Below are 23,777 nucleotides of genomic sequence, written 5' to 3'. Positions count from 1 at the left end.
TTTCGTGCATTTGCATAATTTCTGTGTTTTCTTTTGTCATTGACTTCTAACTTCATTACACTGTGGTCTGATAATATGCATGGTATAATTTCAGTTCTTTTACATTTGCTTAAAATGGATTTATTGTTTAGTATGTGGTCTGTTTTGAAGAAAACTCCATTTACTGCTGAAAAGAATGTGTATTCTGTTGTTGTATAGAACACTTTTTAGATAGATGTTAAGTCCATCTTTTTGAAGATTTTGTTCAATGCTAGTTATTTGTTCACTTTTTGCCTAATTGATCTATTTATTTGTGATAGTGGAGTATTGAAGTCCTTTACTATAATTGTATATATGTCTAGCTTACCCTATGTCCAGTAGTATTTGTGTTTTGAAATTGGGTGCAATGGTGTTTGATGCATATTTATTCTTACCTCTTCCTGTTGGTTTCTTCCTTTAACCACCAATATGTAGTGATATTCTTTGCCTTTTTTTGATCATCTTTGCCTTTAATTCAGTTTGTCTGAATAGAAGAGAGCTACATCTGCTGTTTTTTAAGTACACATCTGCTTTTATAGGGATTCCCGTTGCATAGAATATTGTTTTCCATTTTTTATTTTTAGACTCTGAATTTCATTTTGAATTAAATGTGTTTCCTATTTACAGTATACTGTTGGATTTTATTTCTTGATCTATTCTAATTTGTGTCTTTTGATTGGAGACCAGTCAGTCTTTGTCTTGGAAATGAGACCAATAACATTGAAAGTTATTACTGATAGCTATTTCTGTTGTTGATTCCCTGTCTTTCCTTTCTGCTTCTCTGCTCACTCTAAATGGTGTATTCATTCTATTAGACATTTTATCATTGTTAGCTTCATTGTCTCTTTCTAGGGTATCCTTGACAATTTTTGGATGCTGGTCAGGTGATCATGAATCTTTAGCATGCAAATCCCTTCTTTTTCATTAATATTGAAAGATTGTTTTTCAGGGTATGTCAGCCTGAGTTGCGACGTGTTTCCTTTTGGGACCTGAAACACTTCAATTTTAGCTCTCTTACCCCGGCTCTCGAATCGAATCTCTAAACTCTCCTGGTCTTTAAGAAGTCTGCTCTAATTCTAATGGATTTTTCTTTGTAAGTTATTTATTACTTTTTCCTAACTGCTTTTAATACTCTTTTCTTGTGTTAGACTTCCAGAATTTTGATCATGATGTGCTGTGGGGAGGTTACTTTCTGACTGTGGCTATTTGGGGTTCTTATCTACTTTTCAGTGTCATTTTCAGGGTGTTACTAAGTGTTGTCCCTTGCCTCTGTCTTAAGATCCAGTCACCCCCTCCAGTGACTAGGATGGGAAGTTGTACCATGTTTGCTTCAGTACCCAGTTCTCCTTGAAAGGACCATGGTATTTTAAATGACCTCTAGGTAACCTAGATATAGGCAATCTAGATATACCTCAAGAAAATAAATTCATAGCACCAGCTATGACACCTTAGCTATAGTAATAAAATCAGCATGGATGATAGCATGAAAAATAAGCTGAATAGTGACAAAAAAGGACCAACAAAGTATCACCTTGTCCATAGAAAAGAGATCTATCATTATAGTATGAACACTAAGACTGTGGAGGACCCCCTCATTAATTATGCCCAAAGTAGGTTGTAAACAGTGCAGATTGTAAAGTGTTAAACCTGTAATTGGCTTATTTTAAGAAGTAAGTCTTACCAAAGCATAATAAGATAACACACAGCCGAGGTCAGAGTAACTTACCCAAATTCCATTCCCAGCCTAACACAAGAATGGTTTGTCTTTTCTCTTACAAGCCTTGCCTGTGCCAGCAATGTATCTGGCAAACACACAGGGCCTCCTCACCCCAAAGGAACAATGATCTTGTCACCAATAAATATCAACAATTTTGGTTGACCTGGGCTTTTGCTTGTTCAAGCCTTTGCTGACTTGAGCACGGGTCATCCCATTTCCCTGCCTCTGTCTCCATGTCTTCCTTCCTGCCTTGTATTGTAGCACTGAGCAGGACATCAGGGTCTACTGCAGGGCTTTCCAATAAAGGCAAACCTGATACTGATACATTATTAACCTACAATAAATAGCTGCTAAATGGAACAACTTTTCCTCTATTAAAAATAGTACACTATTCAACAATAGTAGAGATTAATAAAGTTTAGTAGTAATAGTAGTAAAGGTAAAAGGCGTTGGGGAACTGGAGAATAAACAAAAGCAAAATTTGTAAAATTTTGGAAAAAGAAAAATTTGACAAATTAATTGATAGGAAATGAAGAGGAAATAAAACCAAGATGAAAGTCATGTTAAAGAGTAAAGGAAAATTAATAGTGATAGATGACAGCTAGTTGAAAGAATTAACAAGAAAAAGAAGGAAAAAAGACAGCAAAAACAGATAAAAGAAACTAAAAGAAGAGGGAAAAATAAAATGGGAAACAACCCCTAACCCTGAAAAAAATCAATGAAGGAAAGATAAAAATAGTACAAAATAAGAAAATAAAAAAATAGTGAGTCAATAAAAAATTTGAGTTATGGAATGTACATGATCTACAGTCTTAGAATCCAGGCTAGTGTGATTTCCTATGCCTAGCTCTAGGGCCTATGGCTCTTTGAAGTACCCTTCTTGCACTAGAGGTCCCTTTCTTCTGTTCCTTGTCCCCAAATTCTGGTTACTGTTCAAGCCAAGGCATTTCTTTGCTATTGTTAATAGATGAGGATTGTAATCAGCCTTCTGTACTCTGCTAGATGTAGACCACAGGCCAGGGTTCAAATAGGCTGTTGGACTTAATGTCAAATGTCTTGGGATCTGATTGCTCCCTTCTCTCCCCAGACATTGTCTTGATCCATGGTGGGTTTCTTGGTTTCTCTTTGTCTTTTCTACCCTGCACTTTGCGGTGCCACTCCTCCTTCATGGTTTTGCTCTTTCATGTTTTGTGTTTGATGGGGGTCCTGTTCCAGGTCTACACTCTGACATGGAGGAAGGCTCCGCTCAAGGTCAGCTCCCTCATGTGCAGGGTGGCACTGCTCCAGGTCTATGGAACTCTGTTGGTCCTGCAGACTCAGATATAAATAAAAGGGTCCCTATTCTCATTAAGGATATGATTAAGTAGAAAAAATAAGGGGAGAGTCATTATCAACAGAGTTTGCTTTGTGCAATGAAAAAATTAAAACCCCTTTTTTGTCTTCTGGGCACTGTATTTCATTATCACCCATTTTAGCCTTTTATGAACCATTTTTTCATAGGCTACAATGAGCATATTACCTTTGTTTACATAAAAGGAAAGGAAAATAGAGCAAAGGAACTTTTCAGCCTGCCCAAAGCTTCATGGTTAATAAAGTTGCAGAGCTAAGACTAGAATTTTTTGGATCTTGCACCTGGAATCATTCTGTTCATGTGTTTACTTGCAGTTTTACAAAGTTGTTAAAAATAGGTGAATAAACAATGGTTGAACTGAAAGGGGTCAATACTTTTCCTTAATGGACAGTGAACTTTTAAGGTCTTTTATAATTCACTCAACTCAACAACTTCTGACCTATAGTTATAATTTCTGATTTCTCCTGGGCTCTCTTGATTTTTAATCTGCAATACTTCCAAAGGTCTAAGAAGGGCAAAATAAAAAGCAATTTATTATATTGGCCAGCAGAGATCTGTATTTCCCTAGAGCAAAAGAATGAAACTTTGAGTTTCAAGCAGTTTAAGATACTGAGTCCAAACAGTCAAGTATCAGGCATAAAATGGTAAAAGGAAGTAATAACCTGGAGAAAGTACATTTACAGCCTTAATTCTAAGTCATATATCCTCATCAGGAGAGAATATTGCCATAATATCCAGGAACAGTTCAACTTTCTTACTTGCCCTGGGACCAGGAGAAAATAGTAGGAACAACTGACCAATTAAAGCAATATAATCTATATTAGAAGGAAGAGGAGATTGTGTACTTAGCAAAGACCATTTTATAATGTGCCTGTGGAAGCTGTGCCAGCTCTTTAATGGATACCTTGGCTGCATGAGAACAGCAGCAAACTATATTACACTTTAGATGCTACTATTTAGGTGGCCCCTGGTACTGATTTCTCTGTGAAGCGTGTTATACAGATAGAAGAGGAATTATTTTTCAAGGAGATCTAGCTTCTGCTAGTATAACATCCTTTTTAATACTTTTTCTCCTTACTAAAAAATGCTGTGGTTGAGGGAGAGCTGAGATCCTGCTAAGAAAAACATTTATTTTGCTATGTAAATAGCTCACCTACCTTCCAAGAAATTTTCTTGTTTGTTTTGCAGCCAGCTCAAGAAACTGAATAATTAAAGGCCAGAGTGTTTTGTTTTTAAGGGTAATAAAAAGAGTAAAGTTCTTTGGAGGCCTAATTCAGAATATTTTACTATAACTTATTTTGTGTACATTCACTGATTCTGATCTCTCTTTGAGATATTTGAACATCCCACAAAAAAAACTTTAAGTTTTTGTTTTGTTTCTGAATTCTCAATTATCTTCTCAGATTTGCCTTCCTTATTATCTATTCTCTCTTTAGCTATCACATACATACCAGTAAACCCATTAGTTGAATATCTAATTTTAATTATTTGTATTTTCCCCCTACTTCCTTCATCATTCTTTATAGTTTCTCACCAAAGGCTGTGTCAGCCACTCATTTCTGTAGGTTTTCTGTGTTTTATACCTCTAGGTTTAAAGCATTATTAAATAATATATCTAAGATTGCTATAGACAAGTTTTCAATGAATTTGATTGAGTTTTCCCCCAGTATTTGTAGACAAATATTTTAAGAAATGTTTACATAATGTGACAATAATATTTTGTGTTTATAAATAACATTCAATTTCCTTTGAGGTTTTTCAGTATTCTGCATTAAAGATTCCTGCTGACTTTTCCTAACTACCTGGTGCTAGGTACCCTCCAATTTATGATGCTCCAGTCATACTTGTTATTTTTCTGTTTGTACTTTCTGACCTTCATGTGTTGAATCTTCTGCTTAGAATTTTCCCCCTTTTTTCAGGAACATTTCTAATATAAAATCACTTTTTTTTTAACACTTGACATTTTTATAGAACTCACATTTTATAATTATATAGGCATGTAGTTAAAAAATGACTTGCTCTCCCATTGACTTGTGTAAGGTCCAAGAACAGAAAATTCATCTGTTTTATCATTATTGCTTGAATAAGCATTCAAAATGATAAATAATAGCATAGCATAAGAATATTTTCAGTTTCATCTGCTCTAAAATTAGGACAATAATTAGCTTCCACATTTTCTGTTAGAAGTTAAATGAGAATAAAATACTAATGTAAAGGGAAAAGGGACATATTTTGCCTAAATTATATGGCATATGCCTACCACCAACAGTTAATGAGTTCATATGTATACTTTTGAAAATTCAAATGATATCCAGTATTTTGTATAATTAACTAATAATGAACTAATAAATTTATCTTAAAAATGCCAAATGATGCCTGCCACAGATCTAATTTGTCATTTTTAAGTAGTGGTGATAATAAATGGAAGAATATAAATATCTCTCAGAAGATGATTTGAGTTGATAACAAAGTGATGGGTTAGAACTGACCATATGAAGTGTGAAGGAAGAAAAACTAATTCAGAGGAGAAAAGGGCTTGAAGAAAAGAAGACATAAGAATATATTCTCACAGAAGTCTCTACCCTGTCTCTTAGGTAGTTTGATACTCTCTTCACATCAGAACAACCCAAATGCTATTCTAACAGCAGGAGCACCCAATCTGACAGTTGAATCACATAACATAATTTTTGTGCAACAGAATAACTCAAAAACAGTAGATCTAAGGGGCTGTTCCCAACATATCAGGTTACTATACTTGCTTGATTTTCATATTTCATTTGTGCAAGTGCCTTAAGCTTGATACAACTTACTAGTCTACCACATATGTTGAGTAATACTCATAAATAAAATGTAACTCTAATCTTCCTCAGTCTACATAACACTGTCTCATATATTGTCTGTAATTGCATGATAGGTGAATAATAGCAACTCATAAAATGTGGATTTGGTAGTTTATTTATAGTGCTAGCAAACACCCTTATGCTATAAACTGAAGTTAATTTATCCAAATGTGATATTATAGTGAAATATTTTTAAAGCAAATCATCACATGAACAGTATAATAATTTTTATCTGTGGACATGGCACAGTTGTGTTCTGTTCATAAGAAGATCATGTTAGCAGGTGAGAGAATAGGTAGAGAATAGGAAATGGCAGAGTTGTTTTGGGAAGATCAGTTAAGAATAATGTGTGAAGAGAAAGAGCTGTCTGAAGTCAGTTTCAATACAGAGGACTTATCTGAGTTTTTTAAGCTGCAAAATTAAAATAACCCAGTAATAAATTCAGTACTGTTAGCAAGTTGGGAATATGAAGAAGTCTGAATTTAACTAGCTCTGCTAGATGATGGAGGTGATGTTTACTGAGATGGAAAACACTGATGAGGACTGGTTTGAGGGTAGAATAGCATGACTGGAGATTTAGACCTGTTAATTTTTTAGGCTTATGGATATTTTTGAACTCTCCAAGGAGAGATGTTTAAAGAGCATTTTAATGCATTTCCTGAAACTAATAAGATTTCAACATAAAGATATAATTTGAGAGTCATCTACTACCCTTGATAATTAAATTTATTAGTATAGTTCAATATACTTGGAAACAGTGAAATCAGAAAACATCCTTTGAGTGAACCATGAACAGATTCTTCATGTCAAGATCTGTTAGAGGAATAAGAATATGTAAAGAACATTTGCCATAGAGTTAGGAAGAAAACTTGGAGAATCCTAGAAGCCAATCGAAGAGAGGATTTCTAGAGGGAAGAAACAGTGGCATTGTTGAAGTGGAAATCAAGAGAATGATCAAAAAAATTTCATTTTGGGGAAAAGAGAGGCCACTGACCTTTGCACACCTGACTTATAGAGAATAAAGCCCTAGAAACTGTATGATTTGAAAGAAAAGTGGATGTTTGGGAAGTGAACAAGGTTTTTTGAGTAGTTGTCTGAACCTTAACCCTTTTTTTCCATGAGTCACTATTCTTTCTTCTTGCTCTTTGCTGATATGTAATGAATGGTCTGATGTTGTGTACAATAGTTCACCCTTTTGATTTGAACTATTTTTTTGTTTTTGTTATCTGAGACTGCAGCCAAGTAAATCAGTGTTATATGTAGAGAATTTCTAGCATTGTTTAGCTGAGACAACTGTGTATTACCTGAATTTTTGGATTTGTCCAGTATTTTGCCAGTTACGGTATACAGGCTCTTAAGATAATGTGTGACAATGGATGAAAGGCATATTTAAGGGGATAGTTTCATAATATAGGTTACTTCAATTCCTGTATGAAAAATGTGCTTATAAAGCCTGCCTGCCATTGATTTTCCCATTATTTGTTCCAAAATTTTTTTCTCTTTTCAGCCCTAGTAATAGCTATAATTCTAAGATGCTATCATAGTGAGGAATCTTAACTTTTATACTATATAATTATATTTCAAAGCTTTATGTATTTTTGCGCATAACTGCACAGTAATTATAAATGTTTAGTACCAAAGTGATGACAAACACTATTTTGTTGAAAGGATCTTGCATTTAAAATAAAAATCTGTAAAACTCAAGGCACTAGGCCACAACCAATTCCAGATTTTTATGAAAACAGTTTATATTGGAGAAAAAATAGGATCTCATCTTAAAACACAGCATACTTGAAATAATTGGAAAATAATATTGTAACTCAAAATCTTCAAGACAGGAAATAAAAGTACATATATTTTATATCTTTTAAACTTCTTTCATAATTGTAATCCCTCTATCTTTAAAATTTTCATAATTGTAATTCCACTTTATATTTATAAAAATGAAATCAAGAAACACTGACAACAGCAGGATTCTTCCTCCTTTTTTCTTTTAATAACTAATTCCAATAATCTGAATAGAAACTTTCAATTTTTTCTTTTGGTATAATTAAACTCTTGAATTAAAAATTATGATTGAAATAGAAATAAAATATCTCATTAATTTCAAAGTTATGTAAACAAAAAGCAATTTTAATAAGTCATTGTTTCTTAAAATGACTTCTTCATCTGCACAAAATGTACTGCTATTCTGAAGTACATTCCTTTACTGATATTAATACTAGGCCCTAAAGAGTACCAGGACATACCAGGCAAAATCTGTTTCTAGTAAAGACCATCATCATCCAAAGATTGAAGTTCAGCACTTTTTAACTTGCCTTACAGAAATGTTTAAGAAAACAATTAACCCTCCTTCACATGACAGTAAGTCTTAAAAAAAGATGAGCAATTTAGGTAAGAAAGCTGTTCATTGGTCCTGTAGCAAAAAACAAAAAAGGAGGTGGGAGGGAATTCCATCCAGGACAATATTCTGCTGTAATGTGATGTGAAAACAGAGCTAATGTGAGTGAAACAAAAACAGTAAAGAGGCTAAATGATTTACAAAAATAGAAGCCAGATTGGTATTTTTCATAAAGTATATGATTATTTGAAAATCTTTGCTCCTGAAGTAAATATTTGACAACCATAGTAATTTGGCAACCACAGTTAAAGCAGTTCTAACAAAAATGGACTATTTGTCTCAAAAAGCAGTACCGTCGCAACCATTTCCAAAATTTAATTCATACTATCCTTTTATAAATTAAGAGAATTTCATTTGTGTTCCATAGCACAACGACAGAAAAGGCAGAAAAATCCAAAATCAAAAATAAACCCTCATGCCTACATTTAGGATATTGTATAGCAATTAAAAGCATTCAAAACAAATTAAAAGTTTATTTGATAGATATATGAGCATTTCAAAAGCCTAATGAAATGCAAATATGTGGTGCATAATGTAGACAAGAGTGAACTCTACCATTACAGAAATCCCTAAATAAAAGCTCCCTATAGGAACATTGCATATACATATTGGTGAGTACAGGCTGCTTCTGTGGAAACTTTTTGGAACCGGGAATCTCAAACACAACACGTTTTTCAAATAGACATCAAGTTATCCTAAAAAATTTTCACAATGGTTGTTTTGACATGTCTCTCATCAGATATTCTACTTAACGTCAACAATACATGTGATTTGTCAGGAAACAAAAAATTCCCCAAACAAAAACACCATTGCACATCCCATACACTTAAATATATCAGCATAGTCTTTGCAACTAGCCAAAAGCATATATTTAAGAAATTTTTATAAATTGTTTGTGATGTTCATTATGTTTAAGTCTTATGCCAAACTGTTTTCTGATAAAGACAGAATTGTACTTTATATTGAGATATTCCTAAGTGAAATAAATAAGTCACACATGTAAATACCGAATAGTTTCTCTGGTGTGAATAAATTATAATAGTACATAAGATCCTAATGATATAATAGACTGTGAAATAGGAGGAAAGGTGTAGGGAAAGTGGGAAGGGTAGTGGAAAGCTAATAAGGGAAAAGAAAAAATAGGAGAAAATGAAAAAATGGAAATGAAGTGTTTGTAAATGGGGAGGGGAGAAGGGGGTGAAAGGAGGGCAGGGACAAGGGGAAAAAATGAGAACCAAGACCTGTCATGTAGAGATACAAGATCCCAATAATAAGTGTAACTGTACTGTTTACCTAAAATATACCAATAACCTCAATGAAGAAACAAAAAAGGAATTGTACTTTATGCAAGAATGAAAACCTCAAAATAATCATCATAAAGCCTCTAAGGATGGGCCACAGATATTAAGATGAAATTCACAATGTTGAAATTATAAATGTTTAGAGCGACCCAGACTAGAAGACAAGCCCAAACCACCATTAGAAAAATGAAAAATATGATATGGTCCAAAATGTATCCTTACAGTTTTGCCTGAAACCCCAGTCTCGTCTCAATAGAGGATTGATGTTCAGTCCAACTAGCAGAAAATGACTGTGCAATTTTCCAGTGCATTTATTGTACGGACTGTGCACATTCTAGAAGATTCTTTCAGTGCTACACTGTTGTACTTTTTGTCCCTGGAATTTGAGGGCCTGCAAATTCCACAAAGTCCTCAATGAGAACAGGTCACACTCCTTCTTCATCACAGTACATGTCATCTGCAATTATTGTACTGAGATCTAAAACAAGATTGTAAGTATCTTTTGGCATTGTTTGTGATGTTCCAACAAAAATTTATTCCATAAGTCTATGCACTAACTTCCAGTAGGCAATGGACCTTTCTAGATCTAATCCTTTTTGTCATGGATTCTCTGCAAAATCAAAAGTAAACTGATAAAAATCCTTAAATCGTCCTGGATCAGTTTCTGGTATTTGAGCCTTTAGCTTTTCTGTGCTGCCACATTCTAATTCTGTAGTGCCATCTATGAACTCCTGCTTGGAGAACTCTGTGTTGCTCCTCTGAACTTCCATGCAATCATCAAGTCACTAATGCTGGCTGGATCAGGGGGCAGGTCATTGCAGACTTGCTGTATATCATCTATTCCAATTTTATTTTCATCTTGAGGATCTTTGCATCTATTGTGTAGTTGTTTCAACTTCTTCCTGTCCAACGATCCTTTTACACTATCTTGTTTATACAGTTCAGGATTTTGGAAAAATTGATCTGTTGCAACATGTAACTTCCAGTCATTTTGAGACAACTTACTGCACGTTTTTTTTTTTTTTTTTTTTTTTTTTGGTACTGGCATCGAACTCTAGACCTTGCGCCTGCGAGGCAGGCAGCAGAATCAATGAGCTAAATCCCCAGCACTTACTGCACTTTTTAAAACTAGATGTGTGAAGATCATAAACTGTTGAACTTTATCTTTCTGCGATGATTTCAACTTGCTCCTTCATGTTGATGTCCTCCAGGCCTCTTCCTTCCTCCTCCGGCTCCGCAGCCGATGGGAGCTGTGGCAGTGGCCTCTCCAAAGCTCCCAGGACTCCTGCTCCAGCTCAGCTCCGCCCGAGGAGGAGGCTGCCCCTAGCTTTGGGAGGTGGAGGGACTGGGAATGGGGGTGGGTGCCGGACTTGCCCTGGGTGCAGGGCTCTCCCGGCCTGTTCCAATATTTTTTAAATTTTATTTTTTAATGTGACATAAAATTATAGGTGTTACTGCAATATATGAACTCTAAAGTAAATGCAAGAAATTATTCTACCGGAGATAGTTATTTCTAAACATAGTTACATTCTATCTTGACTCTTATTATTTTGTCTCCACACATTTTATTGTATCCATACATTTTATTTGTTTTGGAAGAAGTCTCTAAGGACTGTTTCCTATTATTTTATAGTAGCATTAAAATCAGTTTTTATAGTGGTAACAATATGGTTTTCAGTTGAGATGCCTTCTTTCAATATGATGTTTGTGTACCACTATTACATATGCTGTATTTATGAATTTGACATAAGAAGAAATTATCCGGATTTATGGTTGGACTGTTGAAGGTCACTTTTAAAAGAGAAATGTTTGAAAACTAAATTTTACCAGTGATACATAGAAAAAGTCCTTTCATAAAATTTTCCAACTCCCCCCCCCTTTTTTTTTCAGTCTGGCCAAATGTGTGGGATTTAGCTTATGCATCAGTTACTGCAGGGAGTTTTTCATGGGCTCCTTTCTTGGGAAAATTGTCTTTTATCTTTGGTGACATCGCATCCTGAGCATATCTGGACTGAAACTTTGTGACTCTGTTTTTCTTCTGCTAATTGAGAATTCCATTCTTACTTATTTTTGTAACTCTTCTCTTCAGCAAGCTGCAGTTATATAGTAGGAGCTCCACGGAATCATCTTTAAGCAACAAAATAATCAGTGCAGTTTAGTAAATGCCTTGTGAGGATAACTTACAGCTCTGTCAAGGTGCAGAAAAATAGCTGTATTTCTGTTGACCCTTGCATAATCCCTGTTGACTGTAGGACTGACTCCTATGGGACATTATGACACATTTATGTGAAAATTTAGATAAAGAAGCAAAATGTTAGAGGTGGAATAAACTGCAGAAAATCTAGACCACTGGTCACTTAACAAATGAACCTATTAGTCCCACCTTCGAACTACTTACAGAACCATAGTGGACATTTTTTCAAGGGATGTGGGGACATTCAGTATGGATGCCATCTATCTCTAGCAGTAACATCTTTCTTTCTTTCTTTCTTTATTTCTTTCTTTATTTATTTATTGTAAAGCCAGCAATTGAACTTGGAACCTTGCACTTGAGAGGCAGATGGCAGAATCACTGAGCTCAATCCACAACCCCATTAGTAGTAACATCTTCTTACTCTTAGGAAGCCCACTATTTTCACTCACAATGTTGTGATTCTATACTGGGGCAAAGGATTCTGGTTTCTTAAACTTGTCTATACTCAGTTAGTTGCCTGTATCAGTATATAATTAGTTTGTAATGGAGAAATAACATGTATGAATTGGTTTTCCACTTCTACCTCAATTAAAATGCAAAATGATAAAAGGGAAACCAGAAGTCTTTGTGTTTACTAACTCCTGTGCCCCTTCTGTTTCTGTCTGCCTTTTTTCTCAGCATACATTTATTACATAAGATCATGAATGGCCAGTGACCAAGATTATAACACTAAAGGGCAATTTAAAGTGATCTCGGTGTCTTTCAAATATGATGACTAGGGCCAGGGATTTAGCTCAGTGGTTCTACCACTTGTCTCAAATCTGATGACTTCAATTTGAGAAATGTAGGAAACTAAATATCTGTACAATGAAGCCCACTGTTCCATTATTACCAGCAATTTTAAGCCATGTTAACTATATGTTTGTATAACACTTATGGCCAGTTTTCATATAAACCTACTTTTCCAATTATTCAAATGATTATATTCTGATATCTCAGTTTAAGTAAGCTCTTTAACATTATACTATTAAAAAAAAAGAGAATGCCTTTTTAGTGTATAAACTCTGTTGGATTAGTGAAAGAAACCAAAACTTAGTAATCTCTCTCTAGACTAGAATTTTAATGAGAAATTTTGGAATTTCAAAATAATATATGTTCTAAATTTATTTTGCATGTTTTCAGATAGATAACCTCTTTCAGGCTCACTTTCTTTTTTATCATCCTTCACCAGAAACTAAGTGAAAAGACTACAATGAAATAGCGGTTACCTAAAACAAGCATCTTGCCCCAAGGTTTGGCAAAGTGCATCCTGTCTTTCTGTTTCAACTAAGGTGTCTATGGAGGAGAAAAATCAGTTCACCAAAGTTAGCCCCTCTGGCCAAAGAGTTTTTCACTTCCAAATAATTGAATCCAAAATGGAAGAAAAAAAGTAAAGTGCCAACCTTTTGTTAAAAGTTTTCAAAAAGTTTCTGAACTTCTATGAAATGAAATTGTAAAGAAGAAAAAATTGACCTGAAAAGTAGCTCTGGATTGATAAACAACTTACAAAGATACCACAGTTACCACTTCAGCAATGTGAAGTACTCTTCTTACCAAATGGAATTTCTCTGCAAATGCTCCCTAAGCTGCACAGGTGATAGCGTTAACAAAGCCTTCCTCATAACGGTTTAATTTATGGATGTACTTTGAGAGGAATTTAGGAGATATCCAAGACAGAAATAAAATATCTGGAGATTTCAGAAGCAAGAAGGAAGGGGTTCCCTTTCAATGTTAATATTATGATCTTAATTTGAAATTAAGTCTGGATTATACCCCTACTGTCCTAAAGGAAACACATTGTAAGTGTATTTTAAAATTAAATTGGTTTTGATATGCAATATTTAAACATTTTAATGATTCTTTTACCTACGTGTGTTGGTAATATGTTTAGATTAAAGGCAGGAATGGCTTGTACCTTTTCAAGATTTTTAATGAATGCTCCAAATCATACAGTGAAGATTCATTCATGAAACTCTAATGGCCTTTGCAAAATCATGCTTGTTTTCTATTCATAGGGCAATTAATGACTAAAGTTTGTTGTGGAGGCAAGAGAAACATCTGCACAAATATTAAACTGCCCAAGTTAGAATCACATAATGAAGACCAGAGTTAATTGCTTCTATGAATATTATTAAGACATCCTGGGCTTTTAACACATCGTATACTCCTTAAGTCATGTGTTAAAAGTTCCCATAAGGAAATAATTCATTTTGTGAAACACATTCTGAAACCATAAAGGCAGTGGGAATGAATGCAGTGATGCAACAGCATTGGGAACCCAGAGGCTTACTTTAGTTTTGCCCTAATTGTTTTCTGGAAAACTCCAATGCATTATGGAGATATGTGCAAAGCACACAGACGCACAAAAGGGCAAGGTGTGCTAAGTTGGGAAAGCAATGCGTGCCATTCTTCTCAGAGAATCACTGTTTTTATTAGCACAAAAGAGATCTGAAAAGTTCTTAATGAAAATTTGACAGTTGCCTTGTTTTTTTCCCCCAAAGCTTACATGATGTTAAAGTCCCCGCCCCCAAGGAGCTCCTCCTCATTGAAATAGAAATGGTGAAATGGTCACATGACTTTGGGAAAAACTGATGTAAGGTCCCTTTACAGATTGGAAGTAGGATTGAGCAAATAGACTGAGTTGAAGTATGTACTCCAGTCACTGGAATGGGAAGTCCATCTACTTTAAAGTTCATGAAATAAACTCTTACAATATAGTTCATAAATCAAGTTCTGAGACTACATTGGCATGAGGTATATCTGCTGAAATTGTCGTCTCTGTGTATTTATGGAAAATTCTGGTTTGCTCTGCAAAGCCAAGGATTGCACGCAGAAATATGGTGACTATACCAGGGAGTAACATACTTTGGGATTTTCATTGGTAAAATGTGCACATTCTTTCCCTTAATATTTCTTAGTGGAACTTTTACTGTAACTTCATAGACAGCTTTTATTGCCTACAGTCACCTTTCTGTGCAAATCTCCACTGCATACAAAAGTACAATAAATACCCAATTTATGAACATTTGAGTTGTAAACTTTCCCAGGTACCTACACACCTTGCAATAAGGTCCATTGGTAGATGCAAACAAATCATGGAAGTAGTTCCTATGTCTGACAGACATTGTCACAGTTGTGCTGCTATGTGGTTATTGTATACTGTAATAGTGTAAGGTAGCTCTGTGGTAAGTCGGGGACTTACTGTAATACCTTAACTGCAGATTTGACAGTAGAACTCACTAGGTGCCTTTCAGTAATTTTGAATCATTTTATCAGAATACTCTTTCAATGTCTTTAAAATTCATCGTAATTATGATTTTCTTCTGTTTTCTCAGTTGGTTTGGAAAAACCAGTTGTTTTGACTTGCCAGCAATATTGAAATCGAATACTCTAATAAGGCTTGGCCACTCATAGTTTAAAAGCCATAGAACATAGTCAATATAAAATTTGTTGAGTATAACCATAGCAGCCCACTTTATAAATTTTAATACATTGCTTAAAATAATAGGATCACCTATTTCCAGTGTTCCAAATTAATTTTAATGTGAAAATAATCAGGACATCCAATTGGGGAAAACCAATGTGCCTGCTTGAGGTTTGATAACAAGCAAAATAAGAATTATTGTGCCATCATGCCACTGACTTGGATTATGACAAGGAGAAAAAGCCCTCAGTATCTGTATTTTCTCACACTTTTCAGGAAGGAAAGAAAAATTAATATAATTGAAAGAACTTTGTAACTATAATATTATGGATACTTGATGAATTAATCACATTACTATCCAGTGCATGAAAGAAAATGCTTGAATGAATGCTGTCATTATTTGGAAGGCAGATATATTAAATGTTTTAAGCGTTTTGCATGGAATAGGATGGTCTGTTCATATAGAATGTGACTGTGGGAAGAATGAGAGCGAGAGTGCAGACCGTTCACTCTTCAGGCAGCGTCTCGTATTGGAGGATGTGGACTCACAAGTTCTTCACCACTCTGTCGCTTCTTCCTCCTGGCCTATCAGTTCATCGCTGTAATCTGCCTTTCTGTTTGTTCAGGTAGCATTCATTTATGTAACTTTTTAAACTTGATAAAGTGATATAAAATACAGCCTTGAGCAAATGGCTGTACTGTGCACCAATTCAGTGACTCAGGAGATAATTCCATTACATGTAAAAGAGAGCCACTGTTCAGCATTTCTATTAGCAGGATTGCTTCTCGGAGGATTTTCATATGTCCTGTTCTGAAAGTTAGAAAGCTTAAGTAGTCCTGATGGAAGCCACTTTGTCCTATGTACACTTAATCCCTCCTAGAGCACCACATTCTTGTGACAAATACATAAATGAACTGAAGACACTGCAGGTCATGTGCACTTCTGTTTCAAGAAGATTGCCTTTTGATTGTTTCTTATTTTGCATCGATATTCCAAAGCTGTAAAAATGAAAGTAGTTGAAAATGAAGATGCTACAACTGAATAATGTAGTGCAGGATCCTTAGCTTTGAAAATACATCCTTTGTTGTATGGCAGAATACCAAGATTACTGGTGCTTTTAATGGTTTTGAATGCTGCCAAATGTTTCTGTTGACAGATGTATTCCCAGTGGTCCCTATAGCTCTTTTAGGTCACTTAGGTATGACTTTCTAAATTACCATGGTGGTAAATTCAATTACTACTGCACTCTTTCAGTGACCTAAAAGAATAATTGTCTTCCTAAAACTCCCCCATCCCTTTGGAAAGTCTTAGAATTGTAGAGCTATAAAGTGCCTTAGAGATTATCCGATTCAGTGTTCCATAAACATTTGAAATAAGACTCTTCTGAGAACTTATATCCAAAATGCAGATTATCGCACTACTCCTGAACCCAGAAGTCTGTATTTTGTAACAAACATGCCAGATGACTCAGTCAGGTGGATTTGGGAAAAAACGAGTAAGTTCAATGTTTAATTTTATTTTTTTCTTATGGAGAAGAACCTATGGTCCAGAAAGTATTATTCCTGGCACTACCATCAAGATGGGACCAATGTATCAGTCGTGTCCAATTTGGGAAGCCATGACACTTATTTAATCTTTTCATGGGCACTGTTACTCTGTGATTTTGAGTAATAATCCACTCAAGAAGTAAAAAATGTTGTCCTATTTTCTTCTTGAAATGATGTAGAAAGCATTATTTCAAAGCTAGGAGGGTCATTTGATGTTACATATCGGGCTATATTTAGACTGGATTTTTTTCCCTCTTCCATGCAGGCATATAAACTAGAGCGTCTAGAGCATCTTAATTATGTGTGCTTTGATCTTTATATTCTGTGCCTACATCACTCACATTCTGAATCCCTACAGACAATATAAGATACAGTGTCAATGTTTACTATTTTGAATGGATATTGGGGCAGAAATTTTAGCTGAAATCTTAACCAAGAGATCGATAGGAATTTTCATTTTGGTTAGAGGAATCTTTGTTAAGTCAACCTGATTTTACTTTCCTAATATTCTTCTATTCTATTATTCTGTATCTTCTAGCAATACTTGCTATCTTCATCATGTATTTATGAGATGCTGTAGTAAACACTTCACTATTACTTAGCATCTTAATTTTATTTTCCATTTTTACCATCTCACCAACCATTTTCTATCTAACAATTATCTTTATGAAGTGCATTTTCCCTCATATTTTCTCTTAGAATTTTTATTCTTATACCAATAATCAGTTTCTCTTCTACAGCAGTGTTCCTTAAACTTGTTTCATGTAAGATCACTTTAAAGGAGAAAGTTTTCATATCTCTTTTAGCATCTTAAGCTATGTTATTATAATACAACCCATCTATAATTATGAAACCAAATTAAACCTCTTTATATTTAAGGTTTAATACATCTATAACACCAGACATATTTTGGAAAAAGAAATGAACCAAACAATTTTGAAAAATTCAAATTTAACACATTATTTCTATATGATAGTTCATTTTGTTGTAAAATTCCAACACTGCTTGAGTGGCCAAATTTCGTTTATTTTCACATGTCTGTGCCACTGGACAAGCTTTGTTATGATTCTAATTTTTTATTTTTGTCTCTGGTGTTAATATATTAAATATAAAAGTTGTTTAGATTGTTTTGCATTAACCGAAAACAAGAAATTGTCACATGCATGGTAAACAGCAGTACTAAAAATTGTTAAGCAACGTTCTCCAGGTCTCATATTATGTTCGTACACTTGTATGTTATCATGAAAGAAAAAATTCAGAATTAAAATATCTCAGTTCACAACAAAGACTGTGATTTTGAGGTTTGGCTCAATAATGGGAATCATGGACATATAGAATTGAGTCTAAATGCCTTAGCAAGGCTCATAATGTTCACAGTGTGCTGTTCTTCTGTCTCTTCTATTGGGCATTTGTTGCTTCAGTGCTAATTACCTGGTGGCATTTTGCTTGCTAGTTTGCTCTGTCCCTATGCTATTCACCATCCTGTGCTTATGCTTTTACTGCTTAATCTAAATGTTTTCTCTCAGCTTTTTATTTGTTTCTGTATCATCTTTCAAAGTTCTAGCCTAGAATCTCATCTAAAACAATCCCTAGCACTCCAGATTGAAACATTCGCCTTCTGTTCCAACTAAAGGCACTCTGTGCTCATCTCTAAACTGTCCCCTTCCTTAGAGCTAAATAACTGTTCATTCTTTTAGTATAGCATAAGCTTGTTGAGAGAAAGCGCTATACCATGGCACCAAGTCCAGACCCTGACACAGAGTGAATACAGAAATGGCTATAGAAAGACATTTTAATTATAGGATCATCACTAGTAGTGTCTTAGTTACTTACCTATTACTGAGACAAAATACCCAGCACTGCAAGTTAACACAAGAAAGGTTTATGTTAGCTTACAGTTTGTACATGTTTCAGTCTACTGTTTGTAGAGGTTTCAGTCCACAGTAGGCTGGTTCCAAGGCAGGCTAGTATGGCAGAGGGGCATGGCAGAGAAGAAATAGTTCATGGCATGGCAGGCAGGAAGCAGGAATCACCTAGCCTCTCTTTCCCTTTTTATTCCATTCAGGCCACAAGCCCATTGGTTGGTGAAACCTCCATCCAAGGTGGGCTGTCTCATTATCCATACCCAGAATCATCCTAAACCAATCCATGGACTAATCCAGTTATCACGCACCCATAATCCAATCTCATACATCCATAATCCAGCCAAAAGCTCTACCCATGAATGTTCGAGGCTTTGGGGAGACATGTACATATAAATCATAAGAGGCAGTAACACTAATGTTAAGTTTGAATTGAATATACTCTAGGAAGTCATGGTGTACTTAAGTATATTTAAATCATAGGACTTGTGTTCACATCCTGTACTGTTATTTGTTCTTGTGTGTAAAATGGAGATAAATAATCAGCTTTCTATATCAAAATGTCAGATATGCGAATTTCTAACACAGTGTCTGGGCACATTGTATACTTTCTTCCTGCAGTTCAACTGAGGTCCAGTATTAGCTATTTTTTCCTGAACTGAACTTGAACATCAGTTTATACAATAGGTAATACAATCAGTGTTTCCTTTTTATCATCACAGGATACTGCACTCCTTTTAATTATTCATATTATTCAGAATTTTTTTTTATTTTATTCCCCCAGACATGAGGGAAAGTTTACTTTGTTCTTATTATCTAGAAAAGTATCTGTCATCTTCTATCTCTTTGTATTCAATTTTTATCAGAAAACAACCTCTTTGAGAAACATTTACTTTATCTGTATTATATTACTGAATTGTTCTTTTTTATACTTTCTATGGGTATTAGAACCTATAGCTTTAGTTCTTTCAATAATAAGGTTAGGATTTACTGGTCATGCAATATTTATTATAGAATTGGGTCATGTGGTATTAAGTAGTTTGTGTTTCAAAGGTGGATACAAGGTAAATGTGAAGGCCGTTGAGACAATTTTAGTTGTTGCCAACAGGGAAAACAAAACGTGAAGTGAGATTACTTTAGCTTTTTGCTATAGGATGAAATGCTAACTACAAACTACACAAGGAGTTCCTAGAGGAATATTCTTAGTAGATGCATATTGTTACAAGAAAATTCAGGGTTAGATGGGGAAAAAAGCTTCAAAGATATGGGACTATAGAAGGTATAAAAGGACGAACTAAGCATCTGTGGGACACAATGTCACTATATGCAAAGAATTTCAACTTAGCATTTTGAGGACAGGCGTAATGAAAGCAATTTTTCATAAAGCAGTACTCCTACATCGAAGTCCCACTGAAGAAGTCAGGGCTCACAAGTTATTCTCCGCTTATATGCCTTCTTAAAGATTGAAAGTAGTGTGTTGCATAGGTGCTTTGTGTTGGATTAAGGCTGTACTATCACACTCTAACACATTTCATTTTCAGATTACCCTGACTTCAATTCATATGCAAACTTTGATGTCTTCTGGTGGGGATATTTATAACGAACAAGAAAGGATTTTGACTGTTTGGGACTTCAGGAGTAATTAAGTTGGCTCTGCTTTGCCTTTCTAGTCACTCTGGAACAGTACTAGTTAGCATAAGGCAAGAGATAGAATCTTAAGGTCTTGTTTCTAAGTTTGAAAGAGCAAATCTCAATGAACAGTTACAAATCTGCAAGTACTAACCTCAGGCCCTTTTATGTGCGTGCGAGCTTGTGTGTTGCCTATATTTAGGCCATAGTTAACATATGTCAATGCTAAAGGCCTTGACATTGTTTGACAGATTGCACCCCCCCAAAAAAAAAGGAAAGCAAAAATTCTTTAGGTTTTTTCTGATTCTAGATTTCTTTTTTTTTTTTTTGTAACTACCTAAGAAGTAAAATCATTGGAACTATTAAGAAGTGTGCATCTGATTTAGTTTGACTTGTTCTTGGTGGTTATTTTAGCTTCTAATTAAAATTTTCATCTTCATTTACATTTTGGATTGTTTCAAAATCCTCTCTATGCTTCTGTGTCAATCTACTTTATATGGAAATTTCTATTTTTGCTATTGGAAGAGAATAAAAAAGATAATTTCTTAAGAGAATGACAAAGCAAGCCTTAGATTATGAGAAAATATTTACAAAAGACTTAAGAGATAAAGGATTGTTATTTAATATATACAAAGAAATATTAAATTCCAGCAATAAGTAAAGAAAAGTCACTTGCTGAAGAAATGGATAAAAGATTTGAAACAGACACCCACCAAGGAGAATAGAAAGATGGCAAATAAACATGTGAAAAGATGCTTATTATAATAAGTCAATTAGGGACTTGCAAGTTAAACAACCGATACACCTGTTAGAAAGGCAAAATTCAAAACATTAACTCTTAATCCGAAAAGATGCAGAAAAACAGGAGCTTTTATTTGTTGCAGCGAGGGTAATATAAACTAGCACAAGCACTTTGACAAGCAGCCTTAGAGAGCTCCATGTAAACTAAACATAGTGTTACCTTATGATCCAGCAGTCATAGTCCTTGATTTTTATCTGAATTTGTTGAAAATAAATGGCCACACACACACATTAAAAAAAAAACTGCATACGGATGTTTAGCATGTTTTCTCATGATTGCCAAAACTTGGAAACAACCAAGGTGTTCTTCAGTGAGAGAATGGAGAAATAAAATGTTGTATGTCTAGACAATGGAATATTATTCATCACTAAAAAGATATAAGCTAGCAAGCTCTGAAAAGATATGGAGGAAACTTACATGCATAGCAATAAATGAAAGAAGCCAATCTGAAAATGCTCATGTGTAATTCCAACAATATGACATTCTGGAAAAGAGCAAAAGTGTGATTTCATTATAAAGACCAGTGATTGACAGGAGTTAGTGTTCAACAAAGGATGAATAGGCAGAAGCAGGGCAGCTTTTTCAGGGCAGTGAAACTATTCTGTACAATATTTTAATGGTAAATACATGGCACTATATATCTGCCAAAATCCAAAGAATATCCATTCAGAGTGAAGCCTAATATGAAGTGGCAGTTTGGGTGATAATGACAAAGGTATACGTCCATCAGTTATAGGAAATGTACCATTCTGGGTCCAGGATTTAGCTCAGGGGTTCCACTGCCTGCCTCACAAGTGTAAGGTACTGAGTTCGAACGCTAGTACCAAAAAAAAAAAAAAAAAAAGAAAGAAATGTACCATTCTGGTATCTAGGAAGCTGTGGCTATATGGAGTGAGAAGGTGTTTTGGAACTGTGTACTTTCTGCTCAGATTTTTTTATGAAACAAAACTGTATTAGAAACTCTCCTAAGTGGAATAAGCCCCTGTGTCTCTGGGCTACTGCACCTTTTATAACTTTTCTTTAATTGAGTGTGATACCTGAAAGCCCAGGGCACTTATTTAGCCTAGGAAAGTTTGGGAAGGCTTTCAGAGGGGTGGTGACTCTCAGGCTGGGATTTGAGGCAGGTTGAATTTTGCCAGGAAGACGAAGGCCAGAAGAAGAAGGGAGGGGAGAAATAAAAGCTTAAAGCAGGATGCAGGAGTGACATACCCTGTGACTGATTTATAATTGCAACTGAAACTCAAAAGTTTATATTAAGCCAGGTATAGTGGTGCCCACCTATAATCCCAGCACTTGGGAGGATGAGGCAGGAGGATTGCTGGGAGTTCCAGACCAGCCTTGGCTGCATACAGAGTTCAGGGCCAGCCTAGCCTTGTTTCAAACAATCTCCCCCACCCCCTAAAAAAGTTTATAGTTGATAGAAAGTGGGTGTTAGACTAGTGAACAAGTTGAGAATGTTTCATAGGCATTTTAAGCAGGCTGATGTAATTGGAGTTTATCTCCAGGCCAAACCATTGGGTATTTGTGATGAACACTAAAACTAACACCTACTGTATATTTTACTTTATTGCTTTTGGTTTAGGTTATCACATGTAATCTTCATAACACTCCTCTGGGTTGAACATTATTATCTCAGTTTCACATTGAGGTGAAGAAGAGTTAAGTAGCTGCGTAAGTTCGTAAAAGTAACCAGTGGTAAAGCTAATTGCCGTGATATCAAAACTCAGAGGATAGTAAGAGTAAAACATTTGAAAGGGAGAAACTAAATGCAGATTTGATGACATTGCCATTTTTGTTTTCCCAGACCTGAGAGCAACAAAATAGAATAGCTACAATCAACTCCAATCCCATCAAGCCTTCATGATGTTCCCCTTGGCCAAATGGGTGCTGCTTAATGGTCTCAAGAGGCAAACCATTCAACGTATGGCAACAAGACAAACCCATATGAAACACTCACCAAATTTCCATGACAAATATGGCAACACCGTGCTGGCTGGTGGAGCCATTTTCTGTGTTGTTACATGGTTGTTTTTAACTACTAAGATGGGAATAGCATGGAACCCATCTCCTGTTGGCCACGTCACCCCAAAAGAGTGGAAAAATAAATAATTATCCCTACTACTATAATACAGAATTGTTTAAAACCCAACTTGTTATGTACACGTTCTACTTACTGCTCATTTAAAAATAGCATAACTGAAGAAATAAAATATATTTGAAATCATATATGACAGTTGTTGCAAATACTAATTTTAGGCCCAAAAGTAGTGGACATAGATTGTAGGGGATTATGAATAACAAATATTTGAAAGTAGAATTAATAAAGTCTGGTTTTGACTCACCCTAAGTATCCATCAACACACACACCCACACACACACATGCCTTGTGAATTAATGTAATTGGCTGGCAAATCTTATAGTATATTCTCTGTAAATATTTTCAAGAGCTGACCGTTTTTACATCCTTCCTTCTCTACCTGGTCTGAATCACTCATAGGTGCACACTCACTGGAATTATTGTGCAGGTTGGCTGAATCGTGTCCTTGTTTCTTTCATTGCTATCCCCCAATCATGCCTACCACAACTCTGACACCACAGTGTCTGGCAGCCTAGCAGCCAGAGCGATCACTTCAAAAATTGTCTAGTGATGC

The 23,777-nt window shown here is 35.1% G+C and overlaps 1 protein-coding gene and 1 pseudogene across 9 annotated transcripts in view; one reads left to right on the top strand and one right to left on the bottom strand.

The window, feature by feature from the left end:
* LOC104873490 (cytochrome c oxidase subunit 7B, mitochondrial) overlaps window positions 1-23,315 on the top strand; it is a 128,481-nt gene extending 105,166 nt beyond the window's left edge. For all 9 annotated transcript variants that reach the window (XM_010640180.1, XM_010640183.2, XM_010640188.2 and 6 more), the window contains one exon: window positions 22,931-23,315. In XM_010640180.1, coding sequence (XP_010638482.1) covers window positions 22,987-23,235 — 249 coding nt within the window. In that variant the 5' untranslated portion in view covers window positions 22,931-22,986 and the 3' untranslated portion in view covers window positions 23,236-23,315. The remainder of the gene's footprint in view (window positions 1-22,930) is intronic.
* LOC104873538 lies at window positions 9,982-13,483 on the bottom strand (annotated as a pseudogene).
* Window positions 23,316-23,777: the final 462 nt, after the last annotated feature.

The sequence above is a fragment of the Fukomys damarensis genome, unplaced genomic scaffold (genome assembly GCF_012274545.1).
Source record: "Fukomys damarensis isolate Sample0158 unplaced genomic scaffold, DMR_v1.0_HiC HiC_scaffold_35, whole genome shotgun sequence".
In the NCBI taxonomy this organism is placed as follows: Eukaryota; Metazoa; Chordata; class Mammalia; order Rodentia; family Bathyergidae; genus Fukomys; species Fukomys damarensis.
The sequence above is the reverse complement of the archived record's forward strand: the minus strand, read 5'-3'. Positions and strand labels throughout refer to the sequence as shown.